The sequence below is a fragment of the Lactuca serriola genome, chromosome 4 (assembly GCF_051521515.1).
Source record: "Lactuca serriola cultivar US96UC23 chromosome 4, Lser_US96UC23_V15, whole genome shotgun sequence".
Lineage (NCBI taxonomy): Eukaryota > Viridiplantae > Streptophyta > Magnoliopsida > Asterales > Asteraceae > Lactuca > Lactuca serriola.
In genome coordinates this window covers 389,912,201-389,939,025 of record NC_136411.1, presented here as the reverse complement: position 1 = coordinate 389,939,025, position 26,825 = coordinate 389,912,201, and the positions used below count along the sequence as shown (strand labels likewise).

At 31.7% G+C, this 26,825-nt stretch overlaps 2 protein-coding genes across 2 annotated transcripts; both read right to left on the bottom strand.

Annotated features, from left to right (window-relative positions):
- Nucleotides 1–828: 828 nt before the first annotated feature.
- LOC145100809 (F-box protein At5g49610-like) lies at nucleotides 829–2,782 on the bottom strand. The gene has a single exon (XM_079037939.1). It carries the CDS (start codon nucleotides 2,749–2,751, stop codon nucleotides 1,384–1,386), a length of 1,368 nt encoding a protein of 455 aa, XP_078894065.1. The 5' UTR covers nucleotides 2,752–2,782; the 3' UTR covers nucleotides 829–1,383.
- Nucleotides 2,783–7,210: 4,428 nt separating this feature from the next.
- LOC145100808 (protein NRT1/ PTR FAMILY 5.9-like) lies at nucleotides 7,211–9,109 on the bottom strand. Its single transcript, XM_079037938.1, has 3 exons — nucleotides 8,856–9,109; nucleotides 8,301–8,770; nucleotides 7,211–8,028 (listed from the first exon to the last, which is right to left on the bottom strand). Exons 1-3 carry the CDS (start codon nucleotides 9,105–9,107, stop codon nucleotides 7,221–7,223), a joined length of 1,530 nt encoding a protein of 509 aa, XP_078894064.1. The 5' UTR covers nucleotides 9,108–9,109; the 3' UTR covers nucleotides 7,211–7,220.
- Between the last annotated feature and the right edge of the window lie 17,716 nt (nucleotides 9,110–26,825).

Below are 26,825 nucleotides of genomic sequence, written 5' to 3'. Positions count from 1 at the left end.
GGTGTGTACCACCTAACTTTTTTTATTACCTTTTCTAAATACATTTGGTTAACTAATGTTACATACATTGACTTTTGTTTAGGGAATAATACCAGCAATGGAGAAGGTATTCCCTAAACAATTTGCAGGTATTTAAAGAAAATGATCGGATAAATATGTAACATGAAATTTTTTTTATGACATGGATATTAATAAGCTAAAATCATGGTTGTACGGTTAAAATCACATAATTAAGAAATAAATGGATTAGTAGTAGTTTAGGAGTATATTACATTTGTCATTCCAGATGTCGCATCTCATCAACTCATGCAAGAAAGAACACACATCTTTAGGTTCGAATTTACATATATTTGTAGTCCAACATCATTTATGTATGTTAGGATCATAAGTTAATCGGTTGTTTTGTATTGTAATTAGCAGGCCAACAAGATGCAAGTGGTATGTCTAAGCAAAGAAGAAGTGAAAAAAAGGTTAAAAGGCTATGTTAAAGCTCGAGATGAAGCCCATTCGTGGTTTCAATCGTGTTACCGTCAAAAAGAGCAAAAATGTCAGTTTCTTGATTTTATTCGGTTAGTTTTCAATGATATTGATTGTTTGTTGTCTTGCCGATGATTAGTATTATGATGTTGTAGATTTTGTTTGTTATCTCAAATCTTGATGTATTCAAGCCGTCTGTTTTAGAGTTTAGGTACATATGTGATATTTGGTGAGCCAAAGATAGATTTTTTTTTGAAATCTCAAACTATTTAAACCTACTCTTAAATACCACCTATGTCTCCTAAGAGACTTGAACCCATTACCTCTCATTTGAGAGGATCACTCCTTATTGCTAAGCCAAATGTCTTTTGGTAAGCAAAGATAGATGATTTGAGCTAACAATTGTAGAGTCATGCAACTCAGCAGTTCATTGGATTTGAGTTGTATGGTCTCAACGATTGCTTCGGAGGAGGCAATTGTGTTGGAAAATGATGAAAAATATGAAGTTGACAAGAGTGGGGTGGAACCAAAGGACATTGAGATGGTGACAACACAAACAAAGGGTTACGATAAAAACATGAAAAGTATGTTGTCATTTATGGTTTTTGGTCAATTTTTATCCATGTGCAAAATGATGTAAAAAACAAAATAACAAAGTATAACAAAGTATGATACTTTGTTCATACGAGTAAAATCCGAGGAATAAAAAACGTTTGGCCCCACTTTTAAGAAACCTACTGTTTGTTTTTCTAAAAAGGTGAAATATAATGGATTGTGTTTTTCTAAACAAAATATAAAACGGGGTTTTCAACGTGTAAGAGTATAATAGGTTGGGCTTTTCTTGCATACTTCCCAGCTATTGATAAAAGACAAAGGAGATAAGAATCCTCTTTCTCACGACTGAGTTCACCATGGTCGCAGTGGTGGTGGTGGTGGTGGTGGAGTGGCAGATCTTGGGGTGGCGGGGAGAGGTTGCGGCCACCTTGGTAACAAAAACGGGATCACCACACGCCAAGAAAAGACTTCTTCATCTTCAAGGCCGCCATTCAGCTTACAAACAACATCCAGTCTTCTATTCACAACATCATACGACACAATACACCCAATCTCGATGCATCTCAAGTACACAACATTCAGATTCAACGGATGAAACGATATCGGGAGAAATTTCCCTTTCAACAACCAATTACTCAATTCCAAATCTCTACAATGAAGATCGCTACGCCTCACCATAAACTCACAACACCATTCTCCTTTCTCATAATCCTTCATACTCCACATGGTCAGAAAATACAACTTGGTGGGATCATCAGCCACCTCGAAATAACGAAGAGTTCCATGCCATTCATCAAATAATCGATAAAGCCCATCGTAATTATGTTCACTTTCGAGATCTCTGTCACGTGGGAGTGGAATCAGGCGAACAGATTTCGTATCTTTGTAAGGATCAAAAGCAACCATGCCATGATTGTGAGTCAACCAATGAAAAGCTTCGTAACAATGAATTGGGGCACCACCATGAATCTTCCGCAGTTTGATGGGAGTAGGGCAATGTAACTCGTAGCTGACCCATTTGCCTGTTTCGGATGAAAACATCTCTAAATTCAGATGATTGGATTGAGATTCAGGAAAATTGACCCTAACAACTGTATAATCAGTAAGTATATGATCTTGATTAACCCTAGCAATAAGCCCTTCACCGAAGAAAAACTGCGATTGGGATGTACTTGTAGGTAAAACGATCCATTGGCAAGTGACTGGATCACAGACGTAGTAAACAAATGGTGATGAAGACCACAAACAACACAGAATCAAACCATTACTCATAGCTAAAACCTTAAACTGATAAGGTCGTTGTCCTTCGTGTTCTTCAATGCTAGAAAGAAAAAGAAGAGAGAATTCTGAACATGTGTGGATTTCGGGGCGAAAACGATTAAGAAGCTCTTTGAAGTTCGATAGGTAGATGTATCTATACAAGATTCTGAAAGATGCTGCGTTCGAATTGAGAATTGAGAAATAGAATCGGCAAAAGGAAGGGTGGGAAATTAGGGTGTGCCAATGCTTACAGACACGTTTAAACCTAAAAATTGATTTGAGAGGTAATCTAGCGAGAATTTGGACAAGCAACGAATCAGGGAAGCTTCGAATATCATACCAAAACAACTGTTCTCTCTTTATGGAAATATTGTTAGGCAGAAATTGCTGAATAACTGTGTTATGATCGCCATCAACCTTGAACTGATTGCTTGAATGGCTGGTATCATCGTCTTCCATGAAGCACAATGGGTGTTGTAAAAAAAAAGGGTTTGAGAGAATTCACAACGAGGTGGGGTTTAATGGGGTTTGAGTAAATTAATGAAATCTAATCTTCCCTGTGGTTTAGTCAAAATTACACGTTTGGTTTCTAACTTTTTTTTTCACTGTCCCTGTGGTTTGATTTTGTTGCATTTTTCGTCCCTTACATACATAAAGTTAAGGACCAAACATGCAACTTTTACCAAACCATAGAGAAAAAAACGCAACAAAAGCAAACCATAGGGACGATCCGAGTGCAAAAAGAAAATTAGGGACCAAACGTGTAATTTTGACCAAACCACAGGGACGATTTCAGCAATTTATTCATGGGGTTTTAATGGATTTGGGGAGAATGACGTATTACGCTTCTTTTAATTCTTTAAAAATCAAATACTGTAGTAACTTTTTATTTTATTTTATTTTAATATTTTTTTTCAATTTCAAGATTAACCAAAATACAAAATGTAATTTAAATGTTTCTTATTTTCAAATAATAATAATAATAATAATAATAATAATAATGATAACGATAATAATAATAAAACTTAATTCGTTTTACAATAAATTACTTTTATTAATTCTATCGCATTATTTAAATAATTCTATTTTAGGTATCATCACGTTCATTTATTATAGGCTAGTTAGATGGGATAATCACAAAAATAACCAATAATTATAATTATATGTCCTAAAGTATATATATATATATATATATATATATATATATATATATATATATATATATATATATATAGAGAGAGAGAGAGAGATAGAGAGAGAGAGAGAGAGTTAGGTTCAAATGATTTTACTATCTACTGTGTGCATGTATGATTGATTCTGGACCAATCATTTTATTTATTTTAAGAAAGTAATTAATGTATATTAAATCTTGAAAATGTAATTAATATCCATTATATCTTCAACATGTAATATGCATTAATTACTTTGTTAAAATAACTAAAATTATTGGTCCAGAATAAATCATACATGCACACAATAGATAGTGAAAACAAAATAACCTAACCCTATATATATATATATATATATATATATATATATATATATATATATATATATATATAGCATTAGCTGAAATATTAATTATAAGAAATATTACCATAATTAAATGTAATAAACATTAATTATATGTAATATTATCATAATTAAATGTAAAAGTACATTAGTTATAAAGAATATTATTTATAATTATGTAATATTTATCATATTTAATTATGATACTATTTATTGTAATTAAAACTTCAATTAATACTTCTTATATATGCCATTGGAAACATATTAGAAAATTTCTTTAAATAAATGATCCAACTTTATTAAGTTGCGTAGATGATCATCATGTTTGGAACATTTGGATTTTGAAAACACAAAACCTTTATTTTTATTTCATTTGTATTAAACACTTCTAAAATTTTCTTTATCGACCTTAATTATGAATCTTTACTATCATTGAGTTTTAAACTATATGACATTTTTAGGCTATTGTATCATATTTTATTTCGCTTTTAATATATTTTTTCAGTTTTTTTCTATGATTTCAATAGAATTTTCAATTTTTTCAAATAAATGAAATGTTGCCACGTCAGTTGCGCCACATCAGCTACTTTCCACCTTGTCATGCCACCTAGGCAGGGTTACCTATTGAAAAGGTAAAAATATGACCATAATGTAATACTTTACAGGTTTTTAAGACTTTTTTTGTAACAAAATAATAATTTGTGACTAAAACGTAAAATTAGCCAGAATTTTATGACAATACTAAAGATTTCCGCAAAGAATATTAAGAAAGAAAATCAATGGATTACACATGTCAATATTTTGTATGAGCAGAAGATGAGTATGCATAAAAACTAGGAGGTTATTTATTTATTTTTTTAAATTTCAAAATTAACCAAATGACGAATACCAAAAAGTCTTAAGTTTTGCACGCATTGTTGGAAAAAGGCTAATATTTGTTTTGGTTGGTAAAAACAATATCTTTTTAGATGACCTTTATTTTTTTTAACCTATTATACGGTCATTCCTATAAATGAAAGGTTTTCTGAAAACTTATTATTTTTACCTAAAAGAAAAAAGTTAGGACTTTTTCCAACAAAATATGTAAAACTTAAGATTTTTTTTGGTTTTTTATACATGAAATATGTTTTCTAAAATATAAATATATGGATAAGATTTATATGTATAATACAAATTTTTAAATACATAATACAATATATATATATATATATATATATATATATATATATATATATATATATATAACTCCGTCCCAAATTGATAGTATACTTTTGAGTTTTGAAGTCTTTTTTCTTCAACTTTGACCTTACATATTTTTGTTTTTGAGAGATAATATTTGATGCAAAATATATGAATGGATTGTATTTTAAATGTTTTTTCATTGTTATAAGTTTTATCAAGTAATATATAACACAAATAAAAACATTTAAGATCAAAGTTAAAGAAAAAAGACTTAAAAAGTCAAAAGTGGACTATCAATTTGTGACGGAGGGAGTATATATAAAAAATACGATTTTTATACATATATAAATACATAAAAAATATATTTTTATACATAAAAAATGTTTTTACATATAAAAATAAGTAAAATACATATTTTATACATTTTGGCTGCTAAGTATGTTATTAATTGTTATATGTCGACATGTTATATTAGGGTTGAGACTACTGCTTTGTGCTGACAATCAATAGACTGGGCAATCCAGCTGAAAGGTTGTGAGCCAGAGATAATCCAACCAGGAGGTTGTAGACCCGTTATGTATTGGGTAATCCAACCGAGAGGTTGTGGGCCAGAGCATTCCAACCGAAAGGTTGTGTGCCAGGGGTAATCCAACCGTAAGGTTATGGACCCAATATTTGTTGCATATATGTTGTGTGTTGGTACTTTGAGGGAACTCATTAAACTTTAGCTTACAATTTCAGTTTATTGCTTCAGGTTCTTTAGATGATCGTGACAAGGCGAAGGTATGACCATATACATCCTTCAATTTTATGTTATTTGGATTTCAGGATACTCTGATTATTGAAATACACTTTTGAAACAATGTTTTGTAATCAATTATAGTTTTGGGTTATTTTTGAAAAGTCAAAATTTGTTGTGATTTTTAAGGATATACACACTTAGTGTTGAGGATCAGATCCAACATGTTTTATATAAGTTACTTGATCGTTGTCTTGGGTGAAAAGAGGATCACACATAAACTTTTCCTCCTTAATAAATGAAGGTTTTTTGTCAAATGTCAATCTCTCATGAGTTTTGGCACTTGTCATTTTATGGTATTTTTGAAATAAATATTATCCACTTGTCAAATTTTGGTTTGTTTCAATTTTTAAAATTAAAGTCATATATTTATATATGTAAAGTATTAAATATCATATATATGATATTAAATTGCAATCAATATGTTTCTTCTTTATTTTAAAATTGTACATTAAAAAATATTTTCTATTTACACTTTCATGTTTAATCTTTTTTAAATCAGCCCGTGTATTACACGGGTTTCACACCTAGTCCTTCCTAATAAATGAAAGTTTTTTTTTGCCACTTGTCTTGTTCTCTTTCATTTGGACATATGTCATTTTCTATAATTTTTGAATTTTCTATTTTCTACTTGTCATTTTATTGTATTTTTCATTTTATTAAATTAAAATTTCATATTTAATATGTAAGGTATTTATTAAAAATTGTTTATATATGTAATGTATTCAATATATTAAAGTCTCATTAATTTTAATAATTCAAAAAATTTCTCATTTTTCTTATAAATTATAACTTTTCAAATTATTAAAATTTCATATTTATTTTTTTTTTAAATAAACTCATATAATACATGGGTCTCACACCTAATTATTGAATATAAAAATATTATACTAGTAATTATTCATTAATTATATTTAGTATATTAATCTCCCTATCTCCCTATACTAATAAAAGAGTAGCCTTTTGTCATGTGTCATCATATTAGACCTCTTAATTAATGTTTTGCCACTTGTCAATTTATTAGTTCTCCATTTTAAATTTATTAAACCTCCTCATTAATGTGATGCTATTTGTTAATGTATTTATTCTTTATTTTAAATTTTAAATTTGAATTTTATATTATTATTTTCATTACTTCAAAATAAAAAATGTCTAATATATATTAAAAATTAATTTTACATATTTATTTGAATCAACGATTATAATTTCACATAACTAATAAAAATATTTTTTAAATTAATAATTTATTTAAAATAACTAATTAATAATTTTGAGTTTTTACTATAAAAGTTTAATTAATTTTATAACCGTGGTTCCCACAGGTTATAAACTAGTTATTTATAAAATAGATCGTCATCCAAATCGAATTGCTTTAATTTGTCATAATATTCACATTCTACTCAACCCATCAATGTTATCCCAAAATTTATTCTCCTTAAACACTTGGCTTGTATAATTTACAAAGGAATAGAAATCCTAAAAAGGCTAAAAAACTTGTACATGCTAACATCCAATAATACTTATCAAGTCTTGCTTTCCTCATATCATCCGAAAGCCAATTTCCATTCTTCTCTTCCGACCCTGTAAATCGCTCCACCAAAAACACCATTAATGCACTCAAAAAGCTTCCAACTCCAAACACACTCGTATACAACGCGATCCCCATCGTCTTCATCTCTTCCGGAACCTCGCTGTAGAAAAACTCCTGCATCCCTACCACGGTGAAAATGTCTGAAACACCTAACAGAATATACTGCGGCAACAGATAAAAGATGCTCAATCGTCCAAATCCAGATCCAGACGCTTCACGCCTCTTCGTCTCCACAGTTGCTGCGAACACCATTGCGATGACGGAAAGGAACATTCCGATTCCGATCCGCTGCATCGTCGTGATTCCTTTATCGTTGCGTAAGATGAATCTAGTGATTGGGATGAAGATCTTGTCGTAGAATGGCATCAAGAGGATTATCGAGATCGTGATTGCGCTTTGGAGAGTCGCCGGAGGAATATTGTAGCTTTTTCCGATGCTCCGCTTCATCGTCATCCCTTGTTTTATGAAAAATGTTGCTGGTTGTTGGAAAATCACTGCGAACATGAGTAATGTTGTCCAGATTGGTAGTAATCTTATTATCACTTTCATGATTTTGAACAGATGATTGCTGTTACTGGAGTTCTGATCCGATGAACATCCAGTTTCGACGCCATTGTTGTCTTCTTTTATAAACAGTGGGTTTTCTTCAAGCCTGGACGATCATTATCAATGTCATTAATTACAAAAAAAATTAAACCTTGATTCGGGAGTTCGAATTGTCGGAAAATATTAAATATCGATGGAAATAAACTTGGTAACATCAATCAAAACATGAATAACTTCGAAAATAGTTATGCAACCTTAATAAACATTAGAAAAAACGTATCACCATTTCTAGTTTTGTGACATGAGTATATGAGCCATTTTACCAAAAAAAAATACAACTATTGATTCACAATGTACAATCCAGCGTAGCAAACTTACTCCAACTCCACAAGCCTTGATTTTTCAGAAGATTTTAAACCTTTGATGGCTCTAATGATCTTTTGGAAAAAGCTAACGTTAATATCAACGGTTTTGTGTTGTCTGTATGAATAAAACCGACCACCACACAAAAACAAACCGATGGACATAACCATAACTATTGCTGACACCCCAAACCCTAGACCCCACCCAACCAAATCTTGTACGTTTGGCATGATCGAAACCCCTAAAAGGCTACCACTACATATCCCAAAATACCACCATTGAAAAAACCAACTTTTGTTATTTGGATCGCGATCATTTTCAATTGTGGGCAGCTCGTTTTGTGGTTCGATCTGATTGGCTCCAAATGCCTGCAACGATGGGTTGTAGCCACCCTGGCCTAACGAAATTAAGTACAATGATGAATATAAGGACGATGACGAAGGGTTTTGTTTATATAATGTCGACGAAACCAATGCCAAAAGCCCCTATATACGATAAATAACATAGATTAGAAAATGTTACTTTATCAGTTAAAGTGTAATTAGATATAAGTTGTTTTGATATATATACCAGAAAGTACAAAAGTGATGATGCTAAGATCGTGGAATAGTGATCCCAATAAGAGTCCACCAAGGGTGCCACCACTAAGGGCAACATCGACGTAACACCAGACCAAATGCTGACAGTTCTAGCCGCCGAAGAATTGCTCGTCTTCATTACATCCGTCAAATACGTCACCAAATTGCATGCTAATCCTTTGAAGACGAACCTCTCCATCCCTGCTATCACTATGAGAAATAAACATGATTTATTGACTGTCATAAATTTCAGATCTTCAAATGTTAGATCATACTAGGAAATAAATAAGAAACATTCGTGTAAACACTAAACAATCCCATCAATTCGGAAATGGTTGTTATATGTTTGGTCTCAATTTTCTTAAAATAGAAAAAAAGGTGTTTGTAACCGACAAATTCGTTAGAATATATAAATTTGTCCCAATGGTGGCCAAATTACAAGATATAAGACGGCAATATTTATTTTCTGTAAATTGGATTTGTCGACATGGTGGCGATGCATTTCATAAATCCATGCTTGTTGTCTAATATTAAATGGTAAAATATGTAAAACCAATATATATTTAAATTAAATACATGACAAAACCGAATTTGAAAAGAAACTGTTGTTTTCTAAAACGGTATAGACTTAAATATTATGAGTGTGTTGCAGTCGCATGCATGGCGTTACGAAAACGAAACAAAATTTTACCAAATATGTTAACCATAAAACTTTATATATTTTGCTTGCACCATGTCAAATGGATATAATTTGAAATTGAGCTAGAAACTTAACGGGTGGTTGCCCCAAGTGTTCACAAACTTTTGAATATTTTTAATTCTTTTATCAAGAAAAATAGACTATTATTCTAATGGCACAATTGTTGTGATAATAAGTGTCACTTATTTATAAAATTTAATATATTAAATAAAAAAATCAACAAGTCAACTAAAGTGTTTCTTTTGAACGATATTGAAAAAGTTACATGTTTTTGATATGTCAATTAAAGAATTTATTTTATTACAAAACTATATATTATTTCTGTAAATATGGCTCAAAATCGCAACTCTTTTTATGTCTATTAGATTTGAAGCCTTGAAACCATGGTTCTAAATAACATAAGACGTGACTTAGCGGCAATGTTAAGCCTCAAGCTTTTCCGAGTCTTGGCGAGCCACGTCATTTGTAAGGCGTGACTTAAGGCGACAATTTTGTATATAATTCATATTTTTATATGTATTTTCAACTATAATTTATTTTTATACACATATATAAGTCAAAGCGGCGTTTTGGTAAAGCTTAGTGGCACATACAAGCCTTAAAGCCTTGGCGTGCCATGTCAGAGCCATGACGAACTTTTTAGAACCTTGCTTGAAACACACCAATATCATAAAGATTACCCATGATAACGACGAGTTTTCTAATTTATGAGACAAAAAAAATGTGAATGCGTTTGGCATAGCTTTTAAAGTGATTTTTTGTTTTTATCTTTTGCTAAAAGTCAAAAAGATTTTTGGTAAAATTAAAATGACTTTTATAATAACATTTTCAAGAGAGGAAATTGAGTCTTTTTGAAAAGTCACCTAAACATGAAGTTTGCAACTTTTCAACCACTTAAAACATTAAATTACATTTATACATTCAGTTATCTTAATGTAAATATGTAAACATGTCTTTTTAGTCATTTTACATGTAAAGTTAAACCAAACATTTTTTAAAAACAACTTTTGACTTTTCCCCTCAAAAGTTAATCCAAATACATTTTAAAAAACAATTTTTGTAAAAAATCGTTTTACAAAAAGGACTTTTGCCCTATAAAAGCTAAGTCAAACACCCTCATAATGTAATATTTCTTAGAAGTTGGAACGATGAGAGATTGAAAAAATAGCCAATATTCTTTAGTGTTGTTTGGTTCGTAAAATATTTTTGAAATATTTTGGAATTAAAACTGGAAAGAAAAAAAATATGTTAGGAATTTGAATCCAATTATATATCTTGTTTTGTTGGTATGAAATTGAATTGAAATCAATTCCAGATTATCTTTGATTCATAAGTAATGAAATTGGAATCCATGTAAAATGATAAAATTACATCTTTTTGTCTCTTTTGCTTAATTTTACATGGTTTTTTAACTTATGTATAAATACATTATATAAATTAAAATAGTAAAATTTTAACGGTGGTGGCAATGATGGTGGTGGCGGTAGCGGCAGTGGTGGCGGTGGTAATGCAAATGGTGGAGGTGGTGGCGGCGACGGCGGTGGTGGTGGCAACGGCGGCGGTGTTGGTGGTGGTGGTGGAGGAGGATGTGATGGTAGTGGTGGCGGGTGGCGGCGGTAGTGGTGTTGATGGGTGGTTGTAGTGGCAGGTGGTGGTAGTGGTGGTGGTGGCGCTCAACAATGGTGGTGGTTGTGGTGGCGGGTGATGGTAGTGGTGACAGTGGTGGTATTGACATCGACGAGAGTGATGGCGGCGGTGACGATAATGGTGGCGGCGACGACAGTAGTAGTGGTGGCGAGTGATAGTGGTGATGACGGTGGTGGTGTTGGCGGGTAATGGTGGTGGTGGTGGTGGTAGCAATGTTGGTGAATAATATATGTGTAGGGTTTAAACTAATGAAGTTTGGCTATTTCTGAATAGCAGAGTTCTATCCAAACATATCCAAGATAATCACCCAATATAAATTATACAATCCATCGTTAATCCATCTCAACGCATCATTCAGAGTTCTATCCAAACATATCCAAGATAATCACCCAGCATAAATCATACAATCCATCGTTAATCCATCTCAACGCATCATTCAGGTATAATCTTATCCTAATATTCATTATTCCGTAATGTTGTTAAATTTGGTATCAGAGCTAAGTAACGTTCATATTATTATTTTGCATATTAAATCTTTTGTTCATATGAATATATGCATAAGCAGTATCATAAACATAATAATGAATATTCATCTTTTAAATATATGATTCATATGCAAAAGTCATCACCATTATTTAATCCACTTGAAACAATTATCGTAAGAAGGTCTAGTGCAATATACCAAAAAGTCAAATTCATAATGCAACTTTCACAAAAAGGTTTTCAACTCTCCATATTACAAATTTCATATAATCACCCCACTATATTAAAAACTTTATACATAACTTTGAAGAACATTATCATTTTTTATAAGATTTAATTATGAGTTTTGAAAGTTTACATAATAATAAACAAGAATTAAACTTTTTTCATAAAACACTAAAACAATCTAAAAAATTTCTTTTAGATTTAAAAATAAACTCTAACATATCAATAATTAATTGTATATCTAATATTGAAGCAATACATATAATAGATAATAGTATAAATTGGAAACAAAAACAAATAAAAAATCTTGAAGATAAAATAACGAGATTAATCTGTTAAATATGTCCCCAAGAAATAGAAAATACACCAATCATTATTAATAACGAAAAAAATGAATCTAGATACATTTTTGATGCTCTAATTAATAAAAATAATATTAATAAAGATGCTATAAGAAAATCAATTTTTACACTATCTAAAAAACATAATTTTAGATATAACTCATTAAAAAATTTCTTTTCTAGAAAAAATATTATATATTATGGAAAAATTATATGAAAAGAACCAATAACTATGGAATCAACTCAAGGAAATATTATTATACATATATTAAATAAACAACAAATTAGAAACAGACTATCTAATATTAAAGAAATAGATAGAACAAAGATCGCTTATATTCATATATCAACTATTCAAATAATTTTAAAAAGTACTTTTAGCGATTTAGACACACCAATAGAATTAGAAATTAGAGATGATCGTATAATTAATAATCAAGAAGGTATTATTGCAAAAGGAAAAGGTAATTTAATTGAAGGAAAAATAAAATTTGATATTAATATACAACTAGGATTAAGTCTAAAAGATAAAAATTTAAGTAATAGTATTACCGTATGATATAAATTATTAAAACAAAATTTTATGTTAAAAGGAAATCATCAATTTACTATTACATATCAAATAAATTATGCATTAACAAATTCTCATCATAGTATTACGTTTAAAACAGAAGATAAGATTTATATAGATAAATTATTTATCCCTTTATTATCACTTGAATCACCAAATATGACTAATAGTAGAATTTTTAATGAAACTAATTTTCAACCGATAATAACTACTCCGTTAATAAAAAAAAATCCAATTATAGAACCTCCAATTTCAACTATAACAGGTAGATTTTCTATATCAGAAAATCAACCTACAACATCTACTAATAGCCAAGATGAAAAATTAGAAGACATAAAACAAATGATTAAATCATTAAGTTTAAGAATATGACAGAATCATCTAGTAGTCCTTTAAAATATTTTAAAACACTTGAAGGTTCATATCAAAATACAAAACCATGCATACCAGATAAAGAAATGATTATAGAAATACCACAGAATTTACCACAAGGAACAATATATAATATTGCTCTTGATTCTGAAGAAGATAAATCAATAGGAGATAAGTTAAATATAATTAGTCAAAAATTAAATAATATTATAGAAATAGAAAGTTTACTTGTACTAAAACAAATTCCTGAGCTATTACAAAGTTTAACTCAACAGAAAATATTACTTGAAAAATATTTAAAAATAAAAACTATTAAAGAAGAGCCACTTAAGAAACCGCTTGAACAAAAACCACTCACTATTAAACCACATTTTACATGGTAAAAATAAATAATGAGCAATAAAACTCAAATATATTGTAATTTCGATAATAAATATAAAATCGATTTACTTAAAAAATTATGGAAAGATTTAGAAAATTCCACAAAACCTTTAAAAGAAAAAGAATCTGAAATACAAGAACTAATTTTTAAAAACAAAAATTATACTGCATATCAATTAATTAAAATAGGAAGATTAAGAACTCAAATTAATCATTTTAAAATAGTAATAAAAAACATTAACAATTCAATTAATTTTCTTTCAGACGCCTTAATAATTTGTTAAAATGAATTCAAAAGTACAAATTAATTCTTCAAAAGATAACATACTTTGGACTAATATATTAAAAAACCGTTGGAAAATAAATTCTAATATCTCTAATACCATTCAACATTTAGAAAAAAAAAACTTTATCATATGAACAAAACTGTTTGATAAGATAACACTCGGAAAATGAAGAATATAATAATCAATTAAAAAGATATCTCGATTACAAGAAGGAATTAAGAAATACAAAAAATCACAAAATCGTAATTTAAAAACAATACGCAATGCTTCAACTATTTTAACAAACACAACTTGTTAGTATGAAAACTTTACACAAATATAGAAATTTATAAACCAACTCTAATGAGTAGAAAAAAAAACAAATATTAATCCAAATAGTACCTTCATTACAACCAAAATACAAGAAAAAGAACTATTCTCATATATAGATACAGGGGCTACTTTATGTTTCGGAAGAAGAAAGATATTAAAAAATTGGGAAAAATTAGAAAAACCATTAAAAATTACAATTGTTGATAAATCAATTCACAAAATTTGGTTCGTAGGAAGAGACATAGATATAGTAATTGAAAAAACACTATTTAAAACTTCAACTATATATCAACACGATTCGGGAATAGATTTAGTAATATGAAATAATTTTCTTAAATTATATCAACCATTTATATAAACAAATTATCATATAAGTCTCAATCACCCAACAAAAGGTATTATAAAAACTGCAATTATCAAACATTTTGATCTTATTAAAATAATCAAACAGGAAGTTGGCTTTCAACTACGTATATTACTAACATTCGCTAAGCAAATTGCTGAAAAACAACTTGAAGAAGTATGTAGTGAAGACCCGTTAGATCATTTAAAAAATAGAAATAATCAAGAAATAATAATATTATTAAAAAAACCCTAATGACGTAGTTAATATTCCAAACAAAATTCCATATAGTATCAAAGATGTTTCTGAATTTAAACAAGAATGTACTGAATTACTAGAAAAGGGAATCATTCGACCTAGCACAAGTCCTCATTCTGCATCTGCATTTTATGTAGAAAATAATAATGAAATAAAACGAGGAAAACGAAGAATGGTAATTAATTACAAGAAGATGAACGATGCTACTATTGGAGACTCATATAAATTACCACGAAAAGAATACATTTTGGAAAAAATAAAAGGAAATACACGCTTTAGTACATTTGATGCAAAATCTGGATATTGGCAATTACGCTTACATGAAAATACGAAACCACTAACTGATAGGTTTAATACAAACAATCCTATGTGTGCATGCAACCCTAGAATTGGATCTATGTTTTCACTATTAGACACACAACCTTATGAACACATAATAAAACCCTAATGAGTCATAGTAATTTCGAAATTCACCAAGAATATTAGATTACATACCTCTTGTTGTTATATTGCAATAACAACTCAAATCCTCCTTGTAATGGCTTTAGAAAGCTTAGAGTCACAAGTGTCACTCCTCTAATGGCTCACAAACACCAAGAGCAAGAGGATGAAGAATGATAAGAGAGGAGGCACCCAAAAAACGTGTGGAAACCCTAAGGAAACTCCTAGCCACGTTTTTGGTGCTCTAGGGATCCCTAAATAGTGAGGCTATTAGGGTTATCTAACAAGGAAACCCTAATTTGACTGCTTAGGCCCTAAGCAACCCATGGACTCCCTCCTTAGAGGCCTAGGACGATTTCTAATGGGTTTCCCCATAGAATTCGTCCACAACTCTAATATGGAGTCCATTACCCCAATATTCAACTATCATACAATTGACAGTTCTAGTCCCTTAAGTTTAATTAATGTCTTTTAGCCACAAAATTAATTCTTAATTAATTATTGACTAATATTAATTAAACAATATGATTTCTCCTTTAATATATTATTCTCATAATATATTAATAAATCATAATGAATCCTCTCTCTCCATAATTCATCCTATCAAGTTGCTTTGGTGAAGGCAACCCAAAAGGACCATGCACCATCGGGTCAAGTACATACCAAAATAGTTATGGACTTAGACACTAATCCAACAGTCTCCCACTTGGATAAGTCTAATAACTATTATGCATATGACTTCAGATCCTGATCCGCAATCGTTGCTTTCAAAAGCCGCTGTCAACTCTGATCTTATCAGATACGCGTCCTTTAGATAAGAGATCATATATTCCTCCATTCTAGATATCGTATAGACTGAGACATGGATTTAAATCATTCTCTCTGTCTATGTGTTGTTTCCCGATTTCCGATTTATGACAACTGACAACAGACTACAATTGAACACATCAAATTAGTCCCGGCTTGGCCAAGCGCTTAGGTGTCATCACTAAATCATCGAGGGGCCCACATATATCGCTTTCATCCCACTTTGGATAAAAGGAACGGATAAAATTTGATTCAATGCTTGCTTGCACTCACTCACCGAATCACACACAACAATATGTTTTATGACACCAAGTTACTGGTGCGTTTACATATTATCAATGTGTAACCGACTCGCAAGATACAACTCACACATCTCGATTTCAATAATATAAGATATTATCGTCTCACCAATCACTCGTGATAAAATCCATGAAGTGATCCAAGTGAGCGTGGGTTTAATCCAATGCTCAAATCATATTCATAAGCACTCATGAAAGTTGCAGCAAACATTTGCTTATGTCTAATACACTTTAGATAATCCACACACCAATTCACGACAGTCTTCATTCATACCTACTTCCAACATATGAACGACTGTGGTCCGTTCGAATAATTCGATTATTCTGAAATAATTAATTATTCAGGAAGTCAAAACATGCAAAGTGAAACACAAGAATAATACTAATCCTATATGGTCTCAAACCCTTGAGTATAAATAAAACACCTTTTATTTATCACCATATCGATTACTCATTATTTGTTGTTTCGGGTAATCAACTTCTTACTTGCATTTTTACTACACTTTTCCCATGCTCTTAGCATGCACACAATGTTTACTTATGGTCCTTACTTTGTGAAATAGATCAAATGAACACATTTCCAATCATACTTATTTCACAACTTCCAATCCCTATCACAAGTGTAAGAATATCAAATTCTTGTTACTGATGCTAGATTCTAACATTTTATGCAATGATTCTTTCGTAAAGTCATAGCTCAAAATCATCAAGACTTGGCCAATCTCTATAAGAAAAAATTCTATAGATATGATGTCTCTCACTCAAAGTACATTCCTTTGAACATCCTTTCTTGCATAAAAGTTTCTAATCTAGATACAGATTCTCAATATCCAACTCCCAATATGGAAACCTTTCCATATTTGCCATATGACAACTCATTCTTAATAGAATCTTATCTATTCATAATAATGTCGATATGGTCCATCCAATACCATACTTCCAACTACTCACAAGCGACCAATCCTCAGCGAGCTTTGGATCGTCCTTTAAATAGTTGTTTAATTATCTTAGTCAAAACCAATTCTTGTCCTTTTTCCCTCTAAATGTGCTATACATTTGGAAAATTTTAGAATGGTTAAATATTATAGCACTTGCAATCGATCCTATACCCGAAGCGTATGGGACACGATGCATAATGTCTTACATAAAGATACGATACTTTATCAATCTTCTGCCATAATATTTAATGTGTCACGTTCTCACAATTCGAACTATGAAGAGGGATGCCATAATCATAATCGAAATTTTGAGAATGCACTATGTATCCTTGACTAAATTTATTAACATTCCACAACCTAAGCCTTCAGATTTGAAATGAAGCATAATATTCTCTCCCTTAATTATAGCAAAACAACTTTTCAACCCTTGCGACTTTGCAAAGTATAACTCTTGTTTTCTATAATTAACATTGTTAACTTGCAATACTTGCCATAATAATCATACAAGCACAACTTTTATGCTCCCACTATCATGATGATTATTATCATATAAGCATAACTCTTATGCTCCCACTAGCTTTGACATGTATTCAGAAAACAGCTTAACTTCCAGAAAAACAATACCTATTGAATTTCTTAAGTTCATATTTCTAATACCTAATGCTTTGATAATCCTTTATCTAAGCTTATACACCTTTGCCTTAGATAGCTCATATGTGTGTCTAAACAATTTAGACTAATTGCCAAATCTCATAATTCGAATCATGGAAAGGGATACCATAACCATAATCGAATTTAAGAATGCAATTTTCACAATCACTATCTTCTTACAATCTCTCTTAGTGAAAGCATTTCCTCACAGTCATTTTCATGAAGGAGGGAATCTTATGACACTTAGATTTTAATGGTGTATGTGTTCCTATCCATGTGAATTTGTCAAAACCAAAGTTTGCGACAAATCCAAACTCAAATGGACCGAACTTTCTCAATCTTGATTTCTTGCCTTATGGTAACACGAGTGCCCACCATGTCTTCCAAGCAGTTAAGCAACTCATCCTTTCCTATCAATGTACTTTTCATTGATCAAGGTGCTTGACTTTTATGCGCTGAATTGAGAACTCATAGAACTCACATGCATAATTAACTCAATTGGGACGGCACAGAAACAAGATAGTGTCAACACGATAGGTTGTGAACCTCAAGTCGTGTGCTATTGATGATCGATAAGGTTTATTCTTGATTAGTTCTTGAACTTTTCAAGACCATTAAGACTCCCACTGACTCCTTGACATATAATATTCTCTTGTCAATAAACATTTCTCGACAAACAAATATTCAAGAGTTAGTGTAGCTTTTATCAAGACAAAACACTTCACAAAATTGGTCCTAGTTGGTCTTTGTCTTATCCAAGACATCACAACTTTCTACATTTGGTGAATGTTATAAACCTTCTTAAGACTTGTCACTCAATGTCACAATCTTAACTCTAAGACTTGTTTTTGGAACGAAGTATGATTGACTTCTTGATTTAACCATTTCTTCAATTCTTGATTCCTCTTATCAGACATACAATTGTACTAAGACTCACTTAGAGGATCAATTGAGATATGGTTCTTAATCATTAAGACCTATCATAAAACATAATAAAATATACTCTCCCTTCTTCTTAGAATAGAGAAACTTTTATCTTTATGCCTACTTGATTCTTCTTATTTGTTCTGCTATTGATTTAAACTCTTTCAATCAATTCAAAATTACACTTAATCTTATAAGTATAATCATATTTACTAAACCTTTAGTAAATCATGACGAATATCTTTGTTACTCTTGTGGTGGACTTGATCAACACACAACTTTGTGTACTCGATCTCCTAGTCCTTCACTTGACACTTTGTCAACGAATTAGTCTAATTTCCAAATATGAAAATTCTCATTCATCATGCAACCAAGTTGCATGATTCCAAGTTTCTGTCCAATTGAAACTTGGGTGATGAGAAACTCTCCTTATTTGGTAAATTCTCGACATTTCCACATAATTAAGAATCAAATCCATTATTGCTAATAACAGAAACATTCAAAACATCAATTTTTCATATACGCCATCGCAAGGATAAATAAATAATATAAAATCAAAATTTTATTTTATTGCGGAAAAATTTGTCCTTACAATGCAATTCTTTGAAAAACTATGCTAATACATATTTCTTAGCAATCTTATTCTAACTCCAAGGAGTAGCTCAAGAATCTAATCTTCAAGTAATGCGATCGAAATCCATTTCTTCACGATTAGATTCCGCTCACTTCTTCCCTTAAGTTTCCTCTCTTTTCTTCGATTCTCTACAAAACATTAAATGTAATCTTATCACATCATGTATTAAGAATCTAGAATAGGAACTTAAAAGAGTTAGTTAATGGAATTTACCTAAAGCAGAGCCATACGGTTTGACTCTCCCATCTCTTAGATCTCTTAGGTAAATAGGGCAGTTTCGTCTCCAATGCCCCTTCTCTTTGGCAATAAAAGCAAATTGACTCTTTTGGAATAGCACATGGAACTACTTTAGACTTTGCCTTTCTCTTATGATCAAACTTTTCGATCATGGCATGCCTTTCATTTCCATTGCCTATATCCATTGAAATTTGGGAGTTTGATTTACCAGACAAATTTGTTCGACCAGCTCGCCAAATCATTTCTGATTCAGCAGCTATAAGCAACTAGGTCAAATCAATGAGGGTCACGTCATGATCCATCATATAGTACTCTCTAACGAACTCACTATATGATTCAGGAAGCTACTGAAGAACCCAGTCAACAGCCAACTTACCTGAAATCTCGACACCCAACATCCTTAACCTTTCAATGTGTGACTTCATCTCTAAGATGTGTACACACACAGGTTTCCCATGTTTACTTGCCAAAAGGGCTTGAGTGAGCTCGAACTTTTCAAGCCTTCGAACTTGTGGGTTAGGGAGAATAATTGGAGGAGGTGGAGGAAGTGAAGCATGATCTCTTGTTCCTCGATCGAATCGTGGAATATCATTTTCATGTGGAAAGCTTGTTCCACGGGATTTGGGAATACCATAGTTTTCATACTTTGACATCTACAAAACGGGAGAAACTTAATTCAAGTTAGTTGATTGATTGAGTCCTTAATAAATCACCCAAATGAGATATTAAGACTAGGACCCAACACAATACGCTACAACCTAGAAAAGGGATGCCGTAATCTAGTTGTAGAATATTTGAAGGTAGGTAAATGACGATTTACCAATTTCCACCATGAAAAACAAAAAGGAAATTTAAGTTTTAAATCTATGAAAACTCCTAGATCCTTTGAGATTCATTGAACTTTTCAATGGCATGTTTAAATCTCGATATGCCCCTCTAGTTTGTGATTGGGATACCGAGGATCACAAAGCGGGTGTGAATAACCATGCAAACTTACATGGTGCCCCCACATGTTACAGTCACCTATTCGATATGCCGGTTAACCACACACGCTCCACCGAACTATGACAAACATTGAGTCACCCTTTGCTACCTATGCTTAGACCATTTAGTGTGTCGGTTAACCACACACGCTCCACTAACGTCTTCGCAAGGGCACAAAGTGTAATTTCATGGAATTGCATCAATTCACTTTTGCCTAAAGTAACTAAGATTGGGAATTTTGTAAAACTCTTAGTTACTTTATACTTCATTATACTTTTAATGGAAAGGGTTTGCCCTATCCTACCCGTTCGGCTAACGACCCTCCACCAATCAAGGAAGCGGTGGGTGAGAGTGGACACCCATTAAACGACCATTTTATAGGCCATAACCTTATACCCCCTTATAGATCGGCTTCGTGAATGAGTCCTACTAACGGTAAGACTAGCATTTTAGTTATACATATATAATATTAAACTTTTAATGTTATACATAGTATAAGGGTGTATTTTACGCTTTTAAAATACTAGGTGCTTTAAATTATACTTTTAATTAACCAAAATCATTATGGATTTATTAACTCTCTTTTAATTAAACACTTAATTAATTTAATAAAACCATAAGGGTTTAATTTGAACTTTTCAAAATTAGGTTTTTGGAATTTAGACTTTCAAAATTAACTTTTAATCAACAATTTAAATTCCAAAACTTGAGGGCAAGTTTTGAAACTTCTCAAAACAATTAGGTTTTAATCTCACTTAAAATTTTCGAATTTAAAACATTTAAATTAAAATTTTAAATATTAAAACTCTTGATTTAATAATTACCATAAATTAAACAATTAATTTAAATTATTAAATCACAAGGGATTATCTAGATCATGAGGATAATTACCATTTATACATTTAAGATATCCTAATCCCTTGAATCCCTCTCTAAATCTCGAAAATAAGGGATGGAATAATTCAAGATCTTTAATTACCATATTTAACAATTAAAAGATAATTACAAGATATGGGATTATCCAAATCCCTAAAATATAGGATCTTATCTTGGGGAAGGAGGCTAATCTCGAAATCTAAGGGTTTGCAATCCCTAGATCTCGAAATCTTTGACTAATGGAAAGGATTCATAAAACCTTTTCATGATATTTTCGCAAATTAGGGTTAGGAAACCATAATCTTGAAATCTATAGCCTCCTAGGGTTTATTGGCAATAAACCCTAATTTGTCTAGTTCATACAATTGAATAAACTAATTGAAAACAAGTTAACCAATGACTCTGATACCACTGATAGGTTTAATACAAACAATCCTATGTGTGCATGCAACCCTAGAATTGGATCTATGTTTTCACTATTAGACACACAACCTTATGAACACATAATAAAACCCTAATGAGTCATAGTAATTTCGAAATTCACCAAGAAGATTAGATTACATACCTCTTGTTGTTATATTGCAATAACAACTCAAATCCTCCTTGTAATGGTTTTAGAAAGCTTAGAGTCACAAGTGTCACTCCTCTAATGGCTCACAAACACCAAGAGCAAGAGGATGAAGAATTATAAGAGAGGAGGCACCCAAAAAACGTGTGGAAACCCTAAGGAAACTCCTAGCCACGTTTTTGGTGCTCTAGGGATCCTTAAATAGTGAGGCTATTAGGGTTATCTAACAAGGAAACCCTAATTTGACTGCTTAGGCCCTAAGCAACCCATGGACTCCCTCCTTAGAGGCCTAGGACGATTTCTAATGGGTTTCCCCATAGAATTCGTCCACCCCTCTAATATGGAGTCCATTACCCCAATATTTAACTATCATACAATTGACAGTTCTAGTCCCTTAAGTTTAATTAATGTCTTTTAGCCACAAAATTAATTCTTAATTAATTATTGACTAATATTAATTAAACAATATGATTTCTCCTTTAATATATTATTCTCATAATATATTAATAAATCATAATGAATCCTCTCTCTCCATAATTCATCCTATCAAGTTGCTTTGGTGAAGGCAACCTAAAAGGACCATGCACCATCGGGTCAAGTACATACCAAAATAGTTATGGACTTAGACACTAATCCAACACTAACCGCTTTTTCATGTCCTCCTCAGAAGCACTATGAATGGAATGTCTTTTCATTCGGTTTAAAGCAGGCACCGACAATATATCAACGATTCATGGATGAAACCTTAAATGGTTTAGATCATATTTGTCTTGCATATATTGATGATATAATTGTTTTTACAAAAGGAAATGAACAAACACATATCGACGCAGTTATCAAAGTTTTACAAAGAATCAAAGAAAAAGGTTTAGTTTTATCAAAAAAGAAATCAAAACTTTTTCAAACTACAGTTGAATATCTTGGTTTAAAAATTGGAGAAAATGGTCAACTATCTTTAACAGACAACATACGAGAAAAATTAAATATGTTTCCTAATAAACTTGAAAATAGAAAACAAATACAACGATTTCTTGGTTGTTTAAATTATATTGCAGAACACGGATTTTTAAAAAACTTAGCAAAAGAAAAAAGAGCTTTACAAAAGAAAATATCAGAAAAAATACCTTGGTCTTGGACAAATACAGATACTATTTTAGTACAAAATATAAAAGAAAAAAAAATTCAAGTTCTTCCTACCTTATATAATGCAAAAATCGACGATTTTCTAATTGTGGAAACAGATGCGTCACAAGATGTTAGAAATTGGGGTATAGTAAGGCTTGGAATTCTGAGAATTGTGTAAAACACTTTCAGATTAAAGCATTTGGGTGGTACTCCCAATATTCTTTAATCGGATAAGACTCAGAGAGGCAAGAATTTAGAATGCTTTGATGATAGTTTCGTCTGTACCAGAAAAATGAGACCAAAACCGAATTTATGATCCTTGTCTGAAAACTGTCATATGACAGTTTCTAACTGTCATAAACTATAAAAACTGACACAAAACGGAAGTTTGGATAAGGGTCAAACAATGGTCAGTTCTATGAAAATACGATTTTCGACCCCAGCCAGGGGCTGCCGCCCCTTGGACCCCGCTCCCAGGGGCGCTGCCCCCGGACCCCCGTTCATTTAGGGGCTTCGCCCCTAAATGACAGTGTACTTTGAAAACTTGATCAAACTTAAACAAGTGTGTACTCCACACCTTCCTTACTTGTTTAATATTTATCAAGATCACCTTTGGTCAACAAAGTAATCTCATTACACTTAAATAATATTAATGACAACAAATCACCAACACAAAGACACTTGGGCAGGATGCCTAAAAGCAATCATACGTGGAAAAGTATTATTAGGATTAGATAATGAGGGAAACCTCACATCTAACCCATCAAAAGTACACAATGATAAATCATACATTGGTATGAAAATACCATCCGAAGTAAACAATGATAAAGTATATAGTGATATGAAAATATCACCAAAAGCATACACTGATACAGATGTATCACCTGAAGTATTAAAAACAGATAAATATGAGCAAAAATTATGCAAGTACATATCGGGAACATTTTCCCAAACGGAACAAAATTACAGCACACATGAACGAGAAACACTAGCATGTCTCAAAACATTGAAAAAATGGAAAGTCGATCTACTCCAAACCAGATTCGAGTTATGCATAGATTCCAAATATCTACTTGGCTTTTGGCAATATAAATTACAAGAAGATTATTGTCGTGGACGTTTAATCCGTTGGCAATTACAATTACATCAATTTCACCCATACCTCAAGTATATCAAAAGTGCCAACAATCATATAACAGACACACTAACAAGAGAATGGAAGTCATCATAAAGAAACCCAGATAAGAAGCAACACTATTCATGGAAGACTAACACAATAATCCAATAATCAAAAAATATCTGCTTTTTCGGAGGCGGGAGGAATGACGTAAGCAATGACGTAAAAAATCATTATTGAAGAAATTTGAATTATTTGTTATTTGTCGCTATATAATTATTGTGTGTATTTGTAAGAAGAATATGAAATAATGTAGTGTCGGTAGGATGTAACATAAAGTATATAACCCTCCATAGTCTAGGGGGCTATATTGTAAATTATGTGTGTCGTTTTGTAATCAAACGATTGCAACCCAATTATGTAATCATCCCCCCCCCCACCACCTCCGTTCCCAAATTAAGTTGAACCAAACGAATTCGAGGGAACTTGAATTTTTTTTCCCTAAACTTTCATTCATTTCCTCCCATCAAAATTAAAGATGAGTAAGGTTACATGCGACTCGGCTTGTATGAGTTGTGATTTGTCTTTAATGGGCTATAAAATCAACCCATGTATAGCCCAACATTAAGCAGGTATAAAAAATTCCGTTTTTCTGTATCTTTTTTTTATAAAATTGTAGACGGCTATGAGCCACATGCGAGGTTGTGAACCTTATTCATTTGCAATTTTTTTTTTCACAAATGTACAAGTCACTAATGCAGGACATATGCATCGGTGACTTATACATTCACAACAAGGATTATGACACCTACAATTTAACATATGTTACCTGCCATTTAACATCTATTACATGTGATTTCCTCTTAAGAACATGAACACCTCTATTTTTGAAACAAAAGCATATATAAACACATCTTAAATGTATACAACCTATTAAAAATCGAATAAAACATGAATATTTAGATAGATTACAAAGTTTTAAGGAGAATATTGTTTTCGGCAACTAGAGAGAGTAGAGAGCGTTTATTTAACTTTATATATATATATATATATATATATATATATATATATATATATATATATATATATATATATATATATTGTTGAAAAATTAACTGTAAATTAGCTGTATATTAGGTTGTCAATTAGGAGTAAATCAAGGTGTATAATTTCCATGTTTAAATAGTTGCCTAGATTAGTGAGATAGGCTCTAGTATAAATTAAGGCCCTATACTTCTTTATTTCTTACGAAATACAGATTACAATCTTCTTCATGGTATCAGAGCAGTATTATTATTCCTGATTCCTACTGTGTTTCTTTTTTTCTTTTCAGACCTTTTGGTTTTTTGTGTTTCTTACCAGACCCGGTCACCATGTACTCCAAATCCTTTCGTCTTTGCTGATAAGATTCGGTTATCGTACTCCTGTTACAGGCATTTCTTTTATTCTGTTTTGTTAAACAATGTCTGGAACAAACAATATGTTCAATCTTTCTTCCTCTCCAGTTCTCTATGCTGAAAAATTGACAGGTTCTGATAATTATATGACTTGGTCATCTACTGTGGAGTTGTGGTTTATTGGTCAAGGTCTTGAAGATCACTTGACAAAGCAACTGAACAACATTGATGTCAAAGACCAACCCAAGTGGAAGCAGATTGACGCCTTCCTCTGTAATGCCCTCTGGAATTCTATAGATCGAACGATTGTTGCTCAATACCGATCGTATCGCTCTTGCTACGAGGTTTGGCAGAAAGCAAAGAAACTCTACTCGAACGATATCAAGCGTTTATACACAGTGGTCTCAAATATGAAGAAAATCATGCAACAAGAACAGGATATGCAAACCTCTCTTGGGAACATAGAGACTATCCGACAAGAGTTCAATGAGCTGATGCCATCCTCTACGAATCTCGAATTGCAAGAAGAGCAACGTGGAAAATTCTTGGTGGTTCTTGCACTTGCAGGATTACGTCCAGATCTTGAGTCTGTTCGTAACCAAATCTTAGCTACTCCTGGGATTCTAAATCTTGATAATGTTTTTGAGCAGCTAGTTCGTATTTCAGCACCAACAAACATTACTACTAGTTCCAACATCATTGATTCTACAATTCTTGTTGCATCTAAGGAGGGAGGCAACCATGGTCGAGGGAATAGAAACCGGCCCCGATGCAATCATTGCAATAAGATTGGTCATACAATTGACCGATGCTTTCAGCTTAAACCACCTAAGATAGCTAATGTTGCACATGAGGGAACCCCGCCAGGCAATGTGTCTATCTCTGCCGCTGATTATGAAGAACTCCTGAAACTACGAGAAGAAAAACAATCTCCTATTGCTTGCATATCTCAATCATCCCCACTGGGTCCTTGGGTGATTGATTCAGGTGCTACCGAACATGTGTCTGGTAACACAAATTTATTCTCTAACATTACATACTCGA

What these genes read in the sequence shown, in the direction of transcription:
- LOC145100809 (XM_079037939.1), bottom strand. Translation starts at nt 2,751, where the DNA reads ATGGAAGACGATGATACCAGCCATTCAAGCAATCAGTTCAAGGTTGAT.
- LOC145100808 (XM_079037938.1), bottom strand. Translation starts at nt 9,107, where the DNA reads ATGACAGTCAATAAATCATGTTTATTTCTCATAGTGATAGCAGGGATG. An exon ending in CATCACTTTTGTACTTTCTG is followed by an intron (nt 8,771 to 8,855) that starts GTATATATATCA and finishes TATCGTATATAG; the next exon opens with GGGCTTTTGGCATTGGTTTC. An exon ending in TCAAGGCTTGTGGAGTTGGA is followed by an intron (nt 8,029 to 8,300) that starts GTAAGTTTGCTA and finishes ATGATCGTCCAG; the next exon opens with GCTTGAAGAAAACCCACTGT.